At 45.6% G+C, this 18,986-nt stretch overlaps 1 protein-coding gene and 1 long non-coding RNA gene across 15 annotated transcripts in view; one reads left to right on the forward strand and one right to left on the reverse strand.

Moving 5' to 3' along the window:
• Nucleotides 1–12,481, reverse strand: part of LOC119156513 — a 99,836-nt gene extending 87,355 nt beyond the window's left edge. For 3 of the 13 annotated variants that reach the window (XR_005107170.1, XR_005107172.1, XR_005107167.1), the window contains exons 1-2: nucleotides 12,155–12,479; nucleotides 10,944–11,044 (exon numbers count right to left, since the gene is read on the reverse strand). This is a non-coding gene — a long non-coding RNA (uncharacterized LOC119156513). Of the gene's footprint in view, nucleotides 1–240; nucleotides 384–10,943; nucleotides 11,045–12,154 lie in introns of those variants that run through there. The other 10 variants (XR_005107171.1, XR_005107175.1, XR_005107173.1 and 7 more) reach the window with 9 other exon arrangements.
• A 104-nt stretch (nucleotides 12,482–12,585) lies between these two features.
• Nucleotides 12,586–18,325, forward strand: PFN2 (profilin 2). Of its 2 annotated transcripts, none has more exons than XM_037406286.1 (3): nucleotides 12,586–12,890; nucleotides 14,262–14,454; nucleotides 16,216–18,325. In XM_037406286.1, the coding sequence occupies exons 1-3, from the start codon at nucleotides 12,759–12,761 to the stop codon at nucleotides 16,311–16,313; spliced, it is 423 nt and encodes a 140-aa protein (XP_037262183.1). In that variant the 5' UTR covers nucleotides 12,586–12,758; the 3' UTR covers nucleotides 16,314–18,325. The 2 variants fall into 2 exon arrangements, with proteins under 2 accessions (XP_037262183.1, XP_037262184.1); XM_037406287.1 differs by having other exon boundaries at nucleotides 16,533–18,325.
• Nucleotides 18,326–18,986: the final 661 nt, after the last annotated feature.

An 18,986-nucleotide genomic window follows, 5' to 3' on the forward strand; every position in this document is an offset into this window, starting at 1 on the left:
ACATGTTTCTTTTTTAAACTAATAAACAGGATTTCTTTAATGATCAAAATTGAAGCCCTGCTTCTCCAGAAGGCTGCAGGGTGACCAAGACCCAGTGCAATGGTAGATGATAGAATAAACCTGTAAAGTTTATTTGTGAGATTTCGAAAAGCTTTCCTCAGATGTCACAGACTGCGCATCACAGGTATTCTTGAGATAAATAACAGAATTATGTAAAGAAACAAACAAACCTTTCCCTACCTATAAAACAGAAGGTGAAAAGAGATATCAGTGACAATTTCTTGTGTATTCTTTGCAGGTCATGTCTAAACCGCACAGTGCAAACAATTGCATGCCCTGCTGAGGACTCCCTTCCTACTCATGCACTCCTACGGGCCAAAGGCAGGCCTGTAAGAATATTGAAAATTCAAGGTCTGATTTTGCAGTGAAGAAATAAAAAAATATTCAATGATTTAATGAAATTTGTTATGAGACACCATTTCAGTTCCCAACTTCTGTTTCTTCCTATTACTGAGATTAGGTCAGGGTAAAACACAAACATCAAAGCACTGTTGTGATGAAAGAACAGTTGTTTGCTTTCTTTTCGTGGCCAATTAACACAGCTTGCTAGGAGGAAAAAAAACCCCACCCCATTAATGCTCAAAGAGGAGCAAGCTCAGCTTTAGGTCATAAGCTGCTTTCTATGGTTTGGTTTGCCACACTTACTCTGGAGCCTAATTCTGTTGAAGCAGGAATCATTCGGAGATCAGGAGTGGTATCATTCTAAGGAAGAGGATATGATCAGATTCAGGCCATGGGTTGCTATAGAACTTGTCTCTGTATCAGATTCAGGCCGTGGGTTGCTATAGAACTTGTCTCTGTTTGCCCTTTCCACTTTTCAGTCGCAGTGCTATCGTCCTACTAGACCGCCAACACAACACAGGGGAAGAACTCCATACAACTTTTTTTGAAGCGGTATTTGAAAGAGTGCATTGTCCTCAAGTGCCTGATGCATTCAATCCAAAAAGCATTTGCTACAAAAGGTAAATAAAACATTACAAGAATCAGATTTACATCTAATCTACAATCTAACCTCCGCATTTACAAAGGGGAAACTTTTCCAAATCTTTAAGTCAGAGGAAGTCTTGTGAGTAAATCCTATACCCATCTTTGAAAATGTAGTGTATGCATCTGCTTTTCCACTTGCAAGGAAAACGGAAGAGTTGTCCAGCCACATTAATTGGTATATAGGACAATGAGATAAAAAGCATCTAAAAAGAAATAAAGTCAGCTTGTGTATTGTGCAGATTTTACAACACTTATTTCTGCAGATGCATTTTCTGTATAACAAGGCATCCACATCCACCACAGCAGGGGAGCTGCCAAGTATAACAAAGAACACTCCAGCATGCTTTGATCTGTAGTAAATTTAAAAGGTAGTTTTGTAAAATGAAATTAAAGTGGAAAGAAATAGTGGAATTTAACCTTTTTATGCCCTGTATCAGTAATGCCACCGGGAATTACAGCTTCTCATTGCTCTCCAGATGCATAAGGAATCAAGTATTAGTTATTCGTTCCTACTACTTCTGTTCAATCAAAAGGTGGCAAACTACTTCCCTTGAAACCGCTGCTAATGAAGTTTTAGTGTGAATGCAACTGGTGACAAGCTAGTAAGAACAAATTCTTAAAAGATACTTAAGCACCAAAATTCCATTGATTCATGTGGAAATTATAGCTTTGAATACACTTAAACCTGGTCACAAGTAGCAATTAAAATTTTGCCAGGTCAACAACAAAACACCCTTCTGAAATTACTTTCTTCAGCAGGGTCTTTTTCTGAAAGCAACCTGTCCTGTTTCCCTACTCAGCATGGCCAATATTGTAACCAGATTGCCATATGTAAACCCTGCCCTCTACAATACCACACGTACTCTTCCATACATAATATGGTTCCTTAACAGTTTTATACTACAGTAGAAATCTTTCAGAAATATGAGCTTTTGCTCATATTGGTGATACTGCATTCATGTAAAGTCTTCTACAAAGGTTCCTTATTCTGTGATGTGTGCGGAGTCCCTTGGTCCCACTGATAAAACGTGAAAGATGCTGAAGGATTAGACCTCATGAAAGCAATGGGAGTGAGATGCAATATGCAATCTTCTTCTTCATCACCTCCAGCGTCCTGAGCACGGCATGCCTTGCGATTTCGTCCCCAAGTATGTATATCTTGGTTCAGTATATTAAACCATTTAATAAAATAGCAGAAGGGCTGTGAGTAGGAACTGCTTACATACGTGCTACTTCAGCATCTGGACAACAGTTTTGACCAAACCAGTCTCTGGCTGATAAGAACACAGGCACCCAAGAACAAAACTAGACCTACTTCCAGTTATTTCTGTGGAAGGCAGAGATGGCCTTAAATTTCTGATATGCGCTGTGCAGCCTGTGAGACATGGTGCTTGCTAAATGCAAAGTATTAACCACTATGGTTTCAAAGCTGTTTTTTATTTGTTTCTATTTGTTCAGTATTTTCACGGTTAACACATGGAAAAAGTGAAAGTGCCTGGTAACATGATTCTAAATTGTTGGCTTTGGTAGCATGAAGTAAAAATGCAAATGCATTACTGAGTGAGCAGAGCCAACAGAAGGCTTGGTCACCCCCACCACATCCTGAAACATAAACAGGAACTTTTTCAGAAAATGGCATTACCTTTATTCAGCACAGCCTAGTTATTAGCTAAATATGCAGCACATTTTCAGCACATCTAACTTACAACAACTTCTGCCATGAGCCTGAGAATACATTAAAGGGTGCTCATAAGAATAATTATAAAGCACCTACTAGGCCAAGGAGATTCTGCTGCAATATTTTAATTTTCATTTAAATTATAATTTACACCACTCTGCTAACAAAAGGAAAAAAGGCCACTTTAAATGTAGAAGCAAGCACATGTATGTCCATTTATTTTTCCTTAAGTGCAAGTAGGTTAAAGCTCCATCTAGTGCCGGGGTCTTGGAAGTTACTGAGAGATCTGCAGTCCAAAAATAGCAAACACGTGCTCACAAAATTATCAAGCAGGAAGCCTTGCATCAAAGCAGTCACACACAGGTGACAAGAAGGCTGCTGCAATTGCTCTTAGTGTGTAAGGGCTTAATTTTAAAGCTGCTGTATCTTGGACCACACAGAGAACATGGCACTACCTGGACAGGGACAAAGTGCTCGAAACACATGCCTGCAACAGCAAGGAGTGCCAGCCTGCAGAGTCACACGTGTACCCAGCACCACTCTCCTCGGCAGTGCTCCATGATCATCGCCGCAATGTTTTGCGCTACTCTTTCTTTTTGGATCCAGGGAGCGGGGTGCAGAGAGGGAAGCACCGAAGGCAGCACACTCCTCCCAAAAGCAAGGGCACTCTCAAGAGAAGTGGAAAATTCGTAACTTCTCAGGAAAAGAAGGGATTTGAATCTTGGGTTTCCCATTTCTTGCCAAGTGCTTGCTCAAAGGGTTGTGTGGAAAAGGTGACAGCACCCGGACTCCCCCCAGGACCACACATCCCTTTGTTTCACAGGGACCCCGGCACTGGTACATGCGCACCATTCCCAAGGAGCAGCCTCCAGGTCTCACTCTCCAAGAAAGCAGGCTGGAGGAGAGCTGCCTCCGTCCGCCAGTGCTGTGGGGCAGGCATCCTGCACCACTGCCCTCAGAGCTGTGGTGTCTTCCCCGCTGCAGCTCCTGCAGCTCCTGCAGCCGGGGACCTCACACCAGGTTCCATGCCCACATGGGGTCTGGTCACCTCAAAGCTAGCCAGAAACAAAGCAGGCTTCAGGACGGCTTCAGGACTGAAACTTTGAATTTACTAAGCATGTTGAATTCCAGTTTTGGATCTATGCCCCAGCTACATTCTCTTTTCTTTCAGCAGAAAATACTTCAACACATTAGCTGCCAACCTTGAAGCAGGGTGTAAATAAGATCGCTGTTTTAACTCTGGGAAGGAACTTACTGTAACAATATTTCATAGTAGTTGCAGTGTGGCAAAAAAAGGTGTTTCTGATTAACGCTGAAAATACCTTAAGACTAGAGTAAAGTTTACTATATTTTAATTATATTTTGAAAACTACCTGGGACTTTTATTTATTTACTTTTATACCCTTCAGAAAAACTACCAGGAAATCAATCAATCAGTATTTTTTCACATACTTCAGAAGATGCTTTACACACCAGGCTGCTACTCCGAAAGAAGGGCAGAGCACAGGGAAGGTCTATGGGGGTGGGCGAGGGGGAGGAGGGAGAGAGAAGGGAACTGCAGTAGAGGGGGCAGAAATGCTCGGCTGACATTTGCTAAACTCAAAGTACTGGTTTGCGTGCTGTAAGGTAATCATGGTTATACTATGGTTATAAATGTTAAGTAACTCCTTTTATAGTATTTCTCTTCCTGTTACAGCATATAGTTTCTAAAACAGCAAAGATAGAAAAAAATATTTAGTGATTTAAATTAAAAACAAACCTTTTTTTGCCATCTTATAAAGCTTTTTTTTTTTCCTTGGTCTTTTAACAATCATTTGACAGGGATGATTATCCACTCACACTACTTAGTAATAGAAGCTACCACATAAGCCACTGCAGCTACAATGCTTTACGTGTGAAGAGTGAAGTGCAGTCTTTATTTTTCACCATAAACTATTCTTTAAAAAAAAGTTGTTGGAACTACAGAAAAAAATGTAAACAAGGAGAAAGAGCTGTGTGCAATAGGAAGGTGTTATAAATGAGTGAAGTGGAAAAAGGTATAATCTGGCACTGAGGAGATGTGCCATTGCCTCTGCTGCAGCCACACAGCTGATGACTGTCCCCAGGTCCCTGCCAAGAGTAGGTTTTGAGAAACAGTATACGTTTGCCTAAACGCTGCCTCCAGGCTGTCTGTTTCAGCACAAGAGTTCAACCCCCTTCCAATCAAAATTTGCTCAACTAACCCATATCTAAAACCAGGTTATCACCAGTTTTGAAAGGCTGACACCCTTACTGCTTAATATACAGATTGACCACCTGCCAGCAGTTTACCATTACCTCCTCCACAGACACCTACTAACAATAACACAAGAAAATGGGGGTCTATTAGAACAAACACATTAAAAAGTCCAACTGTTGCTAATGTTCCCTTTCTTTTTCTGCATTTTATTTTATTTTGCAATGGTAACTGCTAAAACTGCACCTGTTTCTAGCTCTGTAACCAAAACCATGCTGTATGTCACAACTGCCTTTAACTTATAACATAGTTATTATAAGTTAACAATAACTCATGAATGCTATTCTAACTTAATAATTAGGGCGAGGTCTGTATAGCTAAGGACAGTCATTCTGCTTGTTCAGTCAAAGCAGTAACATGTTAGACTTTTTTTTTTAATATATTGAAGTTGTGTATTTTCCCTTAAGAAAAGTGGTCCTCATTCTCCATTTTACATTTGAGTTTCAAAGAAAACTGAAATAGGAGGAATCCTTTCACTCTTCTAGATGAACACCTGAGTTACTAATCTTTAAAAAGCACTTTGCCAGTTTGACAGTTATTTTCATCCAGAGTACAGACAAGCTGTATTAGATGCATCTAACATATGTCTTCACATAACCTAAGCATGCACTGGGAAATAAAGAGTTACAAACATGTACAACCAAACATCAGGTGTGACCAATTGCGGACACTCCCAAGTGTGGCCTGATGATGCAATGTGAGCTGAATTGCTGGATGGGGACCCCAGAAAGACAGGAGAGCAGAGTCACATAGGAGATGACTGGGTTCCTCTTCCTCACAGTTACACCACCAAGAATCCAGTCCCAGTTGCTGTAAAGACTGATGATAAAAACCCAGAGCCTGCTTCAAAACAGTGTATGATCAGATGCTTGCCTCCACTGGCACTTACTATCCAGTGTTCAACCAGTGACGCTGGGGGGGGCACAATCCATCAACAGACCAGTATGCAATCAAAGCCATGGTCTCTTGAAGCAATCTGCCAGGTTTCTGCAGATGCCTGCTTACCACCATGCTTCATTAAAAAAAAAAATAAAATTTTGTAATGTTACAGAGCATTATAAAGTTAGAACTGTATAATTTCTCTGGGAAAATATGGCTTGTTATATTTCAGAATTATCATTAAATGCTTTTGCAGACAGTGAATGTTTTGGGTGGAAATCATGCATGACAGATAAATTTATGTATCTGTGATCCAAAAATCCTTTGGACTTTTAGCATAGAACAAGCATTGACAGCAAAATTATTTGTGATCAGAGGAGGAAATATCACCCAGATAAACATATTTACAGATACTGTCACTGAAAGAAAGCTCAAGGAAGGAAATAACGTACTGAACAAAGCTTCAGAGCTCCCTGGCTAAAGCATGTGGCAGATGGAATAAGCAGTGCAAAACCAATCACCTATGGAAACTGTGAGCTAGAAAAGCATAAAGGTCTGTCAGTTTGATAACCAGAACACAACCACGCATAGGCAGCCAGGAACTGGACACAGACTGACACATACGTGGACTGCCAGGAACGTGCTGCTGACCTCGTGGTCATGTGTTCAGCAGAGGGTTCTGGTGTTACTGCCTGCAATGCAAGGCAACATTAGGAAAAAGTTTGAGGGGATTTTTTTCCTTATTGTATGCCAGCACAGTGCAAAAGTGCGGATCAGCTGTTAAAAAGGTAAAATTGTACAACAGTCAACTTCAACAGCAAAAAAAACCACAGATGAAGCCCGGGAAAAGTTAAATGTTGTTCTTTTTCATCTAACAATTTCTCAGCGTGGTCAGTGAAGTTCACAGAGATCAGAGGTATAGACTTCAGGCAGTAATAAGATTGTTAACTGTTCCTGTCTAACCACACCGTGCTAACAGCCATAAAAAATTACTGTGTTGAGAGCCCATACTTGCTCTGCTCCATTTTCCACCCTTCTGCTTTCCCTCCCTCTCACTTTGTGCTTCTTCAACTCCCTCACTGCATTTCTTAGCCTTAGTTTCCACCTTTCAGATTAACTCCTATACCACCTTTCACCCACTGAAATTATCAGTTAACAAAGGCATGTAATGAGTCACCACTGCACTTGGATAAAATAAAATAAAGAGCTTGGATTGACAATGCTACCACCTTCCCTCCACTATGTTAAGCCATCTACAAAACTTACTGAATTTCACAGTATATACCCTTGTTTCATAATTGAAAAATTAACAGAGGGCTACCTATTTGGGTTCTCTTTGCTTTATTTAAAGCAAAACAAAATAGTGCAGGATCTAAGTACACTGAAGAGCCTGACTGTTAAATCTTAATATACAGAAAGCTGGATCATATAGGCCTGATTCTGCACATCTCGCAAAGGGACTCTTACCAAGGACGACACCATTACGAACTGGAGACTACCTGTCCAAGTAAGAATCTACATATAATATACTTTCATTTCTAGGATTAATGTTTATGTTTTGTTGGTCACCAGCGAGATCAAGAAGTTACTTTAAAAACCAAAAAGCTGAGCAAAGTTCCATGATTTCAGACATCTCTTTTAGTGCTTTGGCCAGTCTATAAATCAGATCCATGAAGAGCTGTCCTTCCTCAGATTTAAAGCATTTCTGGAAGCCACCAAAACTGAAGCAATCTCACACCCTTATCATCTGACACAGCAATACCCCTACACTTGCATCTGATTTTAAAAGTGGCATTTTAGGTTTGTTATGTTTGAATTTGATGGTTAAGTAAATGATAGGGAAGGAAAATAATTCTCAACTGCTTAAACAATTAATCCTTAGAAAGACAAAGGTTTTGCTGAGCTGTCTATACTGGTAAAACCACACCCAGGCAAATCTTCTCTATGGAGATGAAACTCTCATCCACACATGGAGTTAAACCACCATTCAAACGACCTGAGATACACCAGAAAAGCATCTTTTCTTCAGAACTTCCTGGATGGTTTCAAGTGCTGTTCTACAGGGCTCTCTGCAGCATGACCATAGCTATGCTACCCTCGACAGGACCCTTTTCATGGGCAGGTGTAGCTATGCAATAAAACCTTGCACTGTGATCTTAATCTAACAATTGTTGCATTCTGTATCACTGCATCTTTTAAACCTAGCTTCAAATTTTCAGCTCATTAATAGGTCATTTTTACAATATATTTCCAGCTAACACTCATCCCAGCCTTTGGTGGCTTCCCCGTTTTTCAGTGAAGCCACTTCAGCAGTTGTGGAAGTTGTGGACTCTGTTTTTCTAGTCATTGCCACGAGGCTATGAGACAGGCTGCTCCTGGCTTCTTGGCTTTAATCAGCAGAAGTGAATCTACTAACTTGCACAAGTTCTAAATCAGTTTTACCCTCTGCACTTCCAAAAGCACTTGGGGTAAAGACTGCCACAGGAAAACCAATATGGTCTGGAGAGGAAGTCACCAGAGCAGCACCTCAAACTGACGCGAACAGTGGCAACGCTGGAGGCGAGTGATGCACTGAGTGAGCTCTGGGTCTGTAAAGTTTAATTTTCACAAAGAAGTCCAGCTGTGTTCTGTTGATGGTCACTTGCCCTTCCTGTCTACACATAAATGCTGGTTAAAGTTCTTCAAATGGGCCAATTTGGTCAAAAACAGGAAGAAGTCAGGACATTGTAAGAAATCTTACCTTTGGCTGTACAACCATTTCGAGCAGAGCAGCACCTCTGGTAGTTAAAAAGCCTGACACAAAACTCGTATTAATTTGTTGCACTAACAAAATATACGCCCTTGTCCTGGGTTCAGCTGGGATAGAGTTAATTTTCTTCCTAGTAGCTGGTACAGTGCTGCATTTTGGATTTAGTATGAGAATAATGTTAACAACACACTAAGGTTTAGTTGTTGCTAAGTAGCGGTTACCCTAAGTCAAGGACTTTTTTCAGTTTCACATGCTCTGCCAACAAGGAGGTGCACAAGAAGCCGCAAGGTAGCGGAGCCAGGACAGCTGACCCAAACTAGCTGAAAGGATATTCCATACCATAAAACATCACGCTCAGTATGTAAAGTCCTTCAAGTTTTTGGGCAATTGCAACCTTCATGTTACTAATATAAAAGCAGTCAAGTTTCCCACAAAGCCTTAAATAGTACACTCTCACTAAGCACATTCAGTACTTTAAAATTCTTTCAAATGATTATTTTTCTTAGATGTGATCCAACATAAATTTTAGGCAAAGTTCTAAATCGAAGCAAAAAGACCAATAATTTGTTACAAGCTGCAAAAAAAAGCAAAATCGTGGCTTTACTGTGCAAATACTTTCCAGAAAGAACTACCAGGCAGAATGCAGACGGAAACTAAAATATGAAAAATCACGATCTAGCATTTATCATGCATGCATAGCTTACATGGTTCAGACAGCACCATTTCATACATCAGTCGAGGTACTGATGTTAAAATGACCCGCTACTTCTATCACGTTTAACCACAATATTTTTGTTTATATGTAAATCCTTCACGTAACAAATGTCTCAGATTCCAATTAAGACTCATAACAAAAAATACAACTGGAACTCCTCTCTCCAACAATCTTGAACATATAGAGCACATCCTTATTTTCTTAAACCAAACAGTTTCAAAGGAGCTGTTGCAGTAGTGCCCATACAAATAGCATTATCATGATTGCTTAACACAGAACATGATGACATGAGGCACCTAATAGTAAAAATAATATTAAAGGATTATGTTTTTTAGAAAAAGCACTGGTGACTGCTGAATCTTCAAATTATACAAGCTACCTGGTAGTTTTGTAACATTAAATAATGGTAATCCAATTCAGGCTTCACTTTCTAAATGTATTAGTAGAGTTTCTTCACAAATAACGACAACTAAGAGCTGAGCCACCAAGCAGGTGGCAAATACTCCACACTTGTCCATCCGTTTATGTTCAGGAGATCCCAGACTTCCATGCAATTATTTACAATTTAAATCATTAAAAGCAGACAACTGTCTTCCTGCATCGCTAGCAGAATCTGCTCATCAAAATAGCACTCACTGCTGCTCACCTGGTTTATGCAGCTATTAAAAAAAGGTGATACTCCCCACGAAGCAGTGGTAATATTACCATTCTGTGACATCCAGGTGAAACGTTGGGTTCATCAAAGAGGCAAAGCATTGAACCCACCACACATTAAACTGGCAAGACTCCAGAAGCCCAGGGGACCACCATGTAGTGCCACACACGGCAGTTCAGTAGCTGTCAAAACTGCAGCATTTCCCCCCAGACCCAGCCCAGCTCTGAGCTGGCAGCGACTGTTGGGTCTTTACCTCCTGTGAAACAGGACCAGACATGAGGTTGTGAGGGCTCAGAAACACATGCTTGGTCCTCAGGCTGAAGGGACGGACAAATGTGTGCAAGGGTGCATGCAAGAAAGTGAGAGGCAGCATAGCCTTTGCCTAAAGCCCTGGAAACCCACAGGTTCTTCCACAAGATACCTCCACGCTTGTACCCAGCAGCCCGCCATCCATGTGAAGCCCACCCCTCTCGTTAATCAAAGAACAGTGATGCTAGCAAACAGGCAGTTCCAAAATTCCCAAGGCCTGTCCCTGAGTTCAGGGTGTCCACCTCTATATTTATTAAATCCACTTATTAAAGTGAAACAATCTGGAATCCTTATTGCAGCTTGCAAAAACAAAACAAAAAAAAAATCACGCCCCCATATAGACAAAAACCAAACAGATTTTGGTTCAACTCTAAAAATAATGGACCCATCAGCCTCCTGTTCATTTAAAATGGATGCATTCCATTCTGTGCAAGTAGTAGCGTTAAACTGGAACCTCTTACAGACGAGACTTAAAAGGAGAGAAGTGGCCCTCAATGGCAACTGCAGACAGAAGAGAACTTTTTCTCCTTCCCATGGAAGGAGTCTGTGGAGGAAAGATGATGAAGGCAATCCAAACTTCACAAAAAGCTTCAGCTATTCAAAAAGCCAAAACCAAATTTAAAGCCTGTAACTCACTGGCAGATACAATGACAGAAGGATCTTCTTGGTATACATGGCTGGCTGGAAAAGGATAAAGCAAAGTTCTGGTGCTGTCCCAACTGACTGGGGGAAAGGCACTGTGAAAATAAAACAAAGTGCTTATGGAATTAAGCTAAAAGTTGCAAGTAAGCTCTTTTGGAAGTATTTAGTAATCTAAGCAATCTCTATTAGTATCTAAACAACACTCAAACCCATGATGACTCAACTAGGTTTTAAAAGGACTAAGAACACCCTGAACTATGCTGTGGGGACATGCATTATAAACACCTGATGGATATTCTTCGTCGGGGAAACAACCTCAGGGAAAGACAGATCCAATTTACTGTATACTGTGCCTCGGCATATTCAGGTATAAGATTTAACTTCTTGAATTAAAGCTTCAAAGTTAAATTACATGGACAGCTACTTTGCATCCCAGCTGTCTCCATCTCCCACAGAAACACAACAGATACCAAGTAAGCCAAAACCACCCTGCTCAAAAGGAAGGTGACCCCTCTCACCCCAATTTCAATGTTAAAGATGATGGAGCCATTGCCCTAAAACACACCCTTGAAGTTGCAGGTGAACATTCCCACAACTTGTAACAGGAAAGTCTTGAAGAGTGATCCTGCCCAGGGCCCAGTATCAATGCAGCAAAATATGGGTATCAGACCTGGACGTCTCACAAAGGAACAGGGAAGCTAAATTATTTCAACAGAAACTTGGTGGAAACTTGAAGAATAAAACCTGAAATCACCACTCAAATAACCAGGCAGAAATGCCATATAACAGATGCTAGTGTGTTGGAGGGGAGCCCACCAGCTCAACACAAGACCAGCAACCTGATACAGAGATGTTTTGCTAGGTGGATGGGACACTGGTGCAGTTCAGCATGGCAGCGAGAGCCGCCGAGCACGGCCAACTGCCACCAGCATCACCAGTGGCACCTTCCCCAAGGACACAGCTGCCGAGTTACACAAAGGAAGACGTGAAAAGTACAGAAATACAACATAAATGTAACCAGTGGCGCGAACGCTGCCACGGCCCCAAGAGACAGACCCGGGGCAGCGAGGCCTGGGCCCAAGGCCTGCGGCTGCGCAGGGGGCCGCGGCCGGGCCCTCCGGGCACTTCCAGATGGCGCCGCTCTGCCGCAGCGAGGTCCCGCTACGAGCCTGCCCTACCACTCCTCTGACACGCCAGGGGTTTACCTCAGCAGCGGCCGGGCGTCCACCGGGGGAGAAGAGCGCAACTGCTGGGGCCTGAGAGCGACGTTCGCGCCTCCCCAGCCCGCGGCCGGGTGGCCGAAGGCGGCAGGCCGCCCGGCGGCGCCGCAGCCGGTACTCACCCCAGCGGCCGGGCCGGGGCTGAAGGCGGGCAGGCAGCGGGCGCGGGGAGCGCTCTCATCTCCCGGGCCAGGCCCTGTCACACCCGCCTGCCACAGGCCGGGCGGGACCGGGAGCGGGACCCCGGCGGCGGCCGGGCTCCGCACCCGTACCGCGCTCCTCCGCCCGGCGGACGGCATCTCGGCTCCGCCGCTCCCGCCTCAGACGCTGCGAGCCGAGCCGGGCGGTGCGGGGGGCGGTGCCGCGCCGCGCCCCTCCTCCCCTCCGCCCCTCGGCGCCGGCAGCGCGGAGGGCTGGGCTGGGCCGCGCCGCTCGCTGCAGCGATCGGCTCCGCTCCGCCGTCGAGGAGGGAGAGGAGAGAGAGCGAGAGGAGAGGGACGGGACCGCCTCGCCTCGCCTCGCCCAGCCCCGCCGCCCGGCCCGCGCCTCGCCGCCCGCCCCGCTCGCCCCCACCGCCGCCCGCGCGAAGATGGCCGGCTGGCAGAGCTACGTGGACAACCTGATGTGCGATGGCTGCTGCCAGGAGGCCGCCATTGTGGGCTACTGCGACGCCAAGTACGTCTGGGCAGCCACGGCCGGCGGCATCTTCCAGAGCATCACGGTGAGGGCGGCGGCGGCGGCGGGCGGGCGGGCGGGCGGGGAGGCATAGGGGAACGGCGAAGCCTGCCGGTGGCACCGGCCTAACCCCGCGGGAGCGCGGCGCGGGCCGTTAGCGGCGGGGCGGCGGCGCCGGGGGCACCTTGCGGGGCGGCGGCGGCGGGCCCGGCGGCCGGGGAGCGAGGCGGCCGCGCCGCCTTTTTGTCTACGGCTGCCGGCGGCGCGGCGGGAGAGGGGCCCTTCCCGCCGGCGGGGCGGGGGCGGCGGCGCGGCCCGGCCCGATGCGGCGGGGCCCGCCCGGGGGCCGCGGCACTGCCGCGCGGGAGCCGGCGGGGAGGCCGCGCGGGGCGTGCGCGGCGGGGCTTGCGTAGGGGCCGCCTGGGCCCGGCGCTGCGGCGAGGCTTACGTGCGCGGCGTAGGAGGCGTTCGTGAATGCCCACCTCGCCGCTGGCTCCATGTTTTTCACCGCCAAGATGGCGCACTGCCATTGATTCCTCCCTCCCTTCCCTTCCCTTCCCTTCCCCTCCCCTCCCTCCCCTCCCCTCCCCCGCCCCCCCCGCGCCCGTCCTTCGCCGCCACCCCGCACCCGCCGCTGCGGGACCCGCGCCGCCCTTACATAAGGGCCGTGCGGGGCGGCCAGCGCGCTGCAGCGCGGTCTGTTCCGGCCGCCCCGCCCCGGGCACGGCACGGCATGGCGGGGCCGAGGCAGAGCAGAGCGGAGCCGGGCCGGGCAGGGCCTGCGGCGGGCGGGCGGGCCTGCGGCGGCCGCGCAGTGCTGGGCCGTGATTGGGGGGCTGGGCCCAGCCGTGACGCTGCACTTTGAGGCCGCCGCGTCGCGGCCGGGCCCGCTCCTCCCGCCTCCGGCTCACCGGGCCGGGCCCCGCCGCGGCCGCGCTCCCCCCAAGCGGGGATGGATGGTGGCGCGCCCGCCCGCCCTCCGCCCCAGAGCTGCGGCCCGCCACTGCGGCGCCGGGCCGAGCCGAGCCGCGCCGCAGAGGGTGGCTTGGCCGCCGCCTGTTGGGAGCTGCCCCGGGCTCTGTGGGGGCCGCCGCAGCTGTCGTGCCAGGGCTGAGCTAATGCCCCGCCGATGCGGGCAGATGCAGTCGGTCGGCATCGAGGGACAGGTGCTGGCGGGGCCTTCGGATCCGCCAAGCTGGCGGTTTGCTCATCGAGACGCGTGGCCCGTGCCTGACTGGCCTCTGTCGCCCAGTACCTCCTGGCGAGAAGCCGGGCCCGAGGGTGCTGCGGGCGGGCCAGCCGCGGGTAACAAAGCCCGGGGCGCGTCCTGCGCGGCGGGGGGGGGGCGGATGTATTCTAAGTAGAAACTAAACAATGAAAAACTGCTGTGCTAACTTTGCACTCTTTCCTTTGACAGCCAGTAGAAATAGATATGATTGTAGGAAAAGACCGAGAGGGTTTCTTCACCAATGGTCTGACCCTTGGTGCGAAGAAGTGCTCTGTGATCAGAGATAGCCTGTATGTTGACGGCGACTGCACAATGGACATCAGGACAAAGAGTCAAGGTGGTGAGCCAACATACAATGTTGCTGTAGGCAGAGCTGGCCGAGGTAAGTGTGATTTTCTTCATTTTCAGATTGCTAAATTCAGAACACAACCCTAAGCATAGACCAGCTATTAATAAAACCAGACTGCTGTATTTAATGGTTAATGTCAGGCAGTGACATAAGGAGGTGGTACATGGCACTGGTCTGGATGACTAGATTTCTGCCTGGGAATCACACTTGGCCCTGTCCCCTCCTGTGATCGCGGCTGAGTACTAGATTGTGAAATGGTTAAACAGATCTCTGACAAGCAGGAAAGAACAGACTACTGCTTGGAGTAAGCTTACCAAGTATAGGATAACGATAATGTGGTACCTAAAGCCTAATGGTAGGGATCTATTAATGATTGGTAGCAGAACTAGCTTTTTCATTGTAAACTTCTCAACAGAAAGTTTTATCCTCCAAAGACATGTATTCCTGGTACAAGCTACTCCTACTTGCCTTTTAACAAGTTCTGCACTAACTTTTCTTGTGCTTCCTATTGAGCTCTCCAAAGTTTGTCTTCAGGCAAAGAAAGCCTGTCCGATTTGGTGTCATTGAGAAACTTGCTTTACGCTAGTACGCCTACTCCTTGTGATGCTCACTTAACTTACAGTAAAAGCTATTGTGGGGAAGGCACTAGATTTGAATATAAAAACCCCAAAATACTCAAACTGCCTCAAAATGCTGGCTACAAGTAGCATGCTTCGGTTCGAGATATCAGGCCTAGCACTTTTTGGCAGGCTGTGGAACAAGCTGGGGAGCAGTGGATTTTTGCTTATAAGTATAAAACCCAAAGTAGAGCAAAATTTGTCTGTAGGCTAAAGCCGGGTGGCAGTGATACAGGATGTTTGCAGCACTGAAGTGAAACAAGCAGAGTTCTGACTGCTGCAGATTGAGAAATGCCAGCAAGAACTGTCTGTCTTAAGCTTTTTTTGTGAGCAAATTGCTATGGAGATGTACAGTCATCTGTAGGTAGACTGACTGCAGCACTTCCAATTACAGTACTCACGGCTTGGGAAACAATTAGGGTGCTTGTGGCCCTTATTGTGTCTGTGTACCTGCTGGTGACATCTGCTGGCAACTCGCAAGTGGTGTTTGCTGGCTGGGGAGCCTTGGGGTGTTCTTGTTCAGCAAACTGGGACACTTCACCAAAATTATGGGAATAGAGAGGGTTAGCATTAAAATCTTCCCTGTGTTTTGTCTTGGGCACAAAGCATAATTTATAGTTGTACTGTAGGGGAAGTCAGCCCAGTTCCAACCTCAGTGGTTTTTGGTGTTGGTGGAGTTTTTTTGCTAGCATCAAGGTAGTCGCTCTGGTTCTTACACCAGTAGTGACCACTACAGATAAGAATATTCCCTCTTCTGCTCTTCAGAGTCACATTTCTTAGAGATACACTACTGCTTTTGACCCTGACAACACTTCTTTCCTCCTGCTGCTCCCCCCCCCCCCCCCTCCTTTCTTCTTTTTTTTAAGATGCAGCCAGGGTTTCCTTGCTGGGTGATGCTGATGGTAGAGAGGCACTGTGGTGCTTTTTTGAGAGAGTTGGTAGCATTCTTCTTAGCAGTGAACTCCTGCGACTCACCTAGTTAGGTAATGTCCCTAAGGATAACTCGTGCCTTCTCCAAACCCTCTCTCCATCTGTATTTTTACAAGACTCCTGTTAAACTAGCTTAATAGCCAAATACTAAATCTGGAAGTTGAGTGTGTTTATTGCACTGCCTAAAACTTGCATTATTTCCTTGTCTAACAAACTCTTTTTAAAACTTTTTTCTTTTCTCTTTCAGTCTTGGTCTTTGTAATGGGCAAAGAAGGGGTCCATGGAGGCGGATTGAATAAGAAGGCATACTCAATGGCAAAATACTTGAGAGACTCTGGGTTCTAGTTGCTAGGCAGACTGTTAAGTATTAGGGGAAGATTGCTATTAAACTTTCCTGGCGGTGAGCTTTAAACCTTACATTCTGGAAACTTTACTAGCAATGCAGGGTGATGGGGTATGAACCTGTGTCTCCTTTGTATCCCTTTGTTGGTGGGGAAAGGTGTTTTTGGGTTTTTTTTCCCTTTAATTCTGTTCATTTCTGTTTTGTTTCCTTGTGTACTCCAGCATTGGTTATAGTCATGGGAAAGGAAGGTGTCCATGGAGGGACACTCAACAAGAAAGCATATGAACTGGCTTTATACCTGAGGAGGTCTGACGTCTAAGCAGCCTCTCCCCATCCACCTAGCAACTGTCTTCACCACCACCCAGTTGTGTTCAGTGCTACCAGACTGTAGATGGTAGTTTGTGTTTTTTATTTACCCATTTCCTAATGTCATAATTCCAGTTACCCTTTGTTCATTTATATGTTAACCACTGTATGTAACCAAGTCCCATATCTGGCACCATTACTGCACCACAAAGATGATATGCATGATACCTTGAAAAACTCTTGGGAGGGTAATATGCCAAGTGTAGGCTTCGCTTTGTCTTAGCAATTAGCGTGATATTGATGACTAAAACAACTTAAATACTAAACAAGGTGCCGATTGTACAATCTAATTTGATCAATGCCTCTTCAGCACTTTGAGCAATTACACAGCTCACTAGTCTTCCTTTCATAGAACATGGTTGGGAGGAAAAAAAGTGCATGCATATCTTTACTACTGTCCCTCTTTTTTTTTTTTTTTTTTTTTTTTTTAAATCCACATTTGTTTGCTTACACCCATTTTTATAGTGCCTGGTTTGTTTAACCGATTTGACACTCAAAAGCTATTAATATTATGTTAGTTTTGTCATTGCACTTCACTGTAGGCTTAAGTCTTTTCTTCATGTCTGAAGCTTGTAATGCTTAACAAGTGCAATCACAAAACTATGAAAGGGTACAGATGCACTTCCTCCCATGACCTTAAAACCACCATCCCGAATGAATCCCCAGACATTCCATCATTGCAATAGCTCAGGCACTTTTTCTTTTTTTTTTTTTCCTTTTTTTTTTCCTTTTTTTTTTTTTTTTTTTTTTTTCCAGGGCCTGTTGTGTAGTTGAATTGTAAAAGGCTGCCATTATGGACATTAGATATCCCAACATAACCATCTGGAGTGTGTCTGGTTTCAGTTTTTCATAGGACCAATTTTAATTTGCAGCTTGGGTGTTGTGGGGTATTTTTTTTGTCATTTTTGGTTTTTTAATATGAAACTGCAATGTCATTGTGGAAAACTGCCACCTTCAGCTATACTGGGAGATCTCTGACTCCAGTCTTTCTGCCAGATCACTTACTGGTAAAGACTTTTGCTGCTCTGAAGCCACTGTTCGGATGAAGGTTGGTAGTTTGAAAGCTAAACTGTCAAAATGATGCCATTTCAAATTTAAAATCTCCATTTGGCCTGTCACACCCTTGCTGCAGAAATTATGGAGTGAACTGCCTTGTGCACTAGTCATCTGAAATGTCTGTAACCAAACTCTCAGTTCAGGCACGGTACTAACTTGTATGTCCATTTAAAGAGAACTGCAGAACTCTGTATACAAAAGAATAAATGGGAGATGGTATTGGTTGGAATAACTGACTTGGCTGTCTTGTGATGAATTTTTTAATATGTATTCTGTGCCATACTATTGTTTTAAAAAAAATAATGAACTGTTGCTATTGTGAGATGGATTTTAACTGACTATGAGGGTTTCTTTTGAATGGCACTACTTTAGGGGACATTCTAGTATTTGCTTCTACTGTTGGGCCTTGTGGATAATGTACAGATTTAAACAAATTCTTGTTGCTGATTTGTCCACTTCTTTCCCTGCACTTTGTTACATCTGGGATACAGTCTAACTCATCTGATTTAATATGCATTTCAAAAAATGCCATAACTATTAAAAACACCTTGTTTACAGACAGATGAAATAAATTTATTCCAACCAAACAAAATCAGACTGTTGGTAATTTTTTCCCTCCCACAGGCATCCTCCCAGGCCCTCCTTCATTGCATGGCTGGCTACCCTAGTACGAGATAGAAGTGCAGTTGTCAGGTTTGTAAGATGGCAGTAGTACAATAACAAAACTTTAGTCAAAGGCCAGGCAGTTTTTGGGGTAGATTTTAAATTAGGAGATGACTTACAAACTGCATTTGTCTGACTCTGTGGCAAGGGGGTTTCCCTGCCACGTGACACACCCCCCCCCCTCAATATGCAATCCCTGAAACAAGCTAGAGGAGACTACTGCCCCATGATCAGTTTGTTAGGGTAGGTGGCAGGCTAGCCAGGGTCAGCCCACCACTGCAGAAGAATGTGTTCTCCTTGCATAGGGGAGGGACAGATTTAAGGTCTACTCCCCCAGCAGAATTCTACCTGGCTTTTGGTACTTGTGCTACCCAAGTACTCTGAAAACAGGGGCCCTGCAAGGAGACAGTGCTGGTGAACAATGGGAGCTTGGGGGATGGGGAAAGAAAGGAAAAACCCAAACCATAGAAGGTTAATCTTTGGCTGAGGCTGGGGCTTTTCCTCAGTCCAATGCCAGTTTAGATATTGCCATTAAAATGCCTTTGCTCTCGCCTGCCTTCCCCTACATCCTCATCTGCAGCGTAAGTGTT

The sequence above is a fragment of the Falco rusticolus genome, chromosome 13 (genome assembly GCF_015220075.1).
Source record: "Falco rusticolus isolate bFalRus1 chromosome 13, bFalRus1.pri, whole genome shotgun sequence".
Lineage (NCBI taxonomy): Eukaryota > Metazoa > Chordata > Aves > Falconiformes > Falconidae > Falco > Falco rusticolus.

Bases quoted from the DNA above. Each gene is read 5' to 3' on its own strand.
- PFN2 (XM_037406286.1), top strand. From the start codon at position 12,759: ATGGCCGGCTGGCAGAGCTACGTGGACAACCTGATGTGCGATGGCTGC. The intron at 12,891-14,261 runs GTGAGGGCGGCG...TTCCTTTGACAG, and splicing joins GCATCTTCCAGAGCATCACG to CCAGTAGAAATAGATATGAT. The intron at 14,455-16,215 runs GTAAGTGTGATT...TTTCTCTTTCAG, and splicing joins TGTAGGCAGAGCTGGCCGAG to TCTTGGTCTTTGTAATGGGC.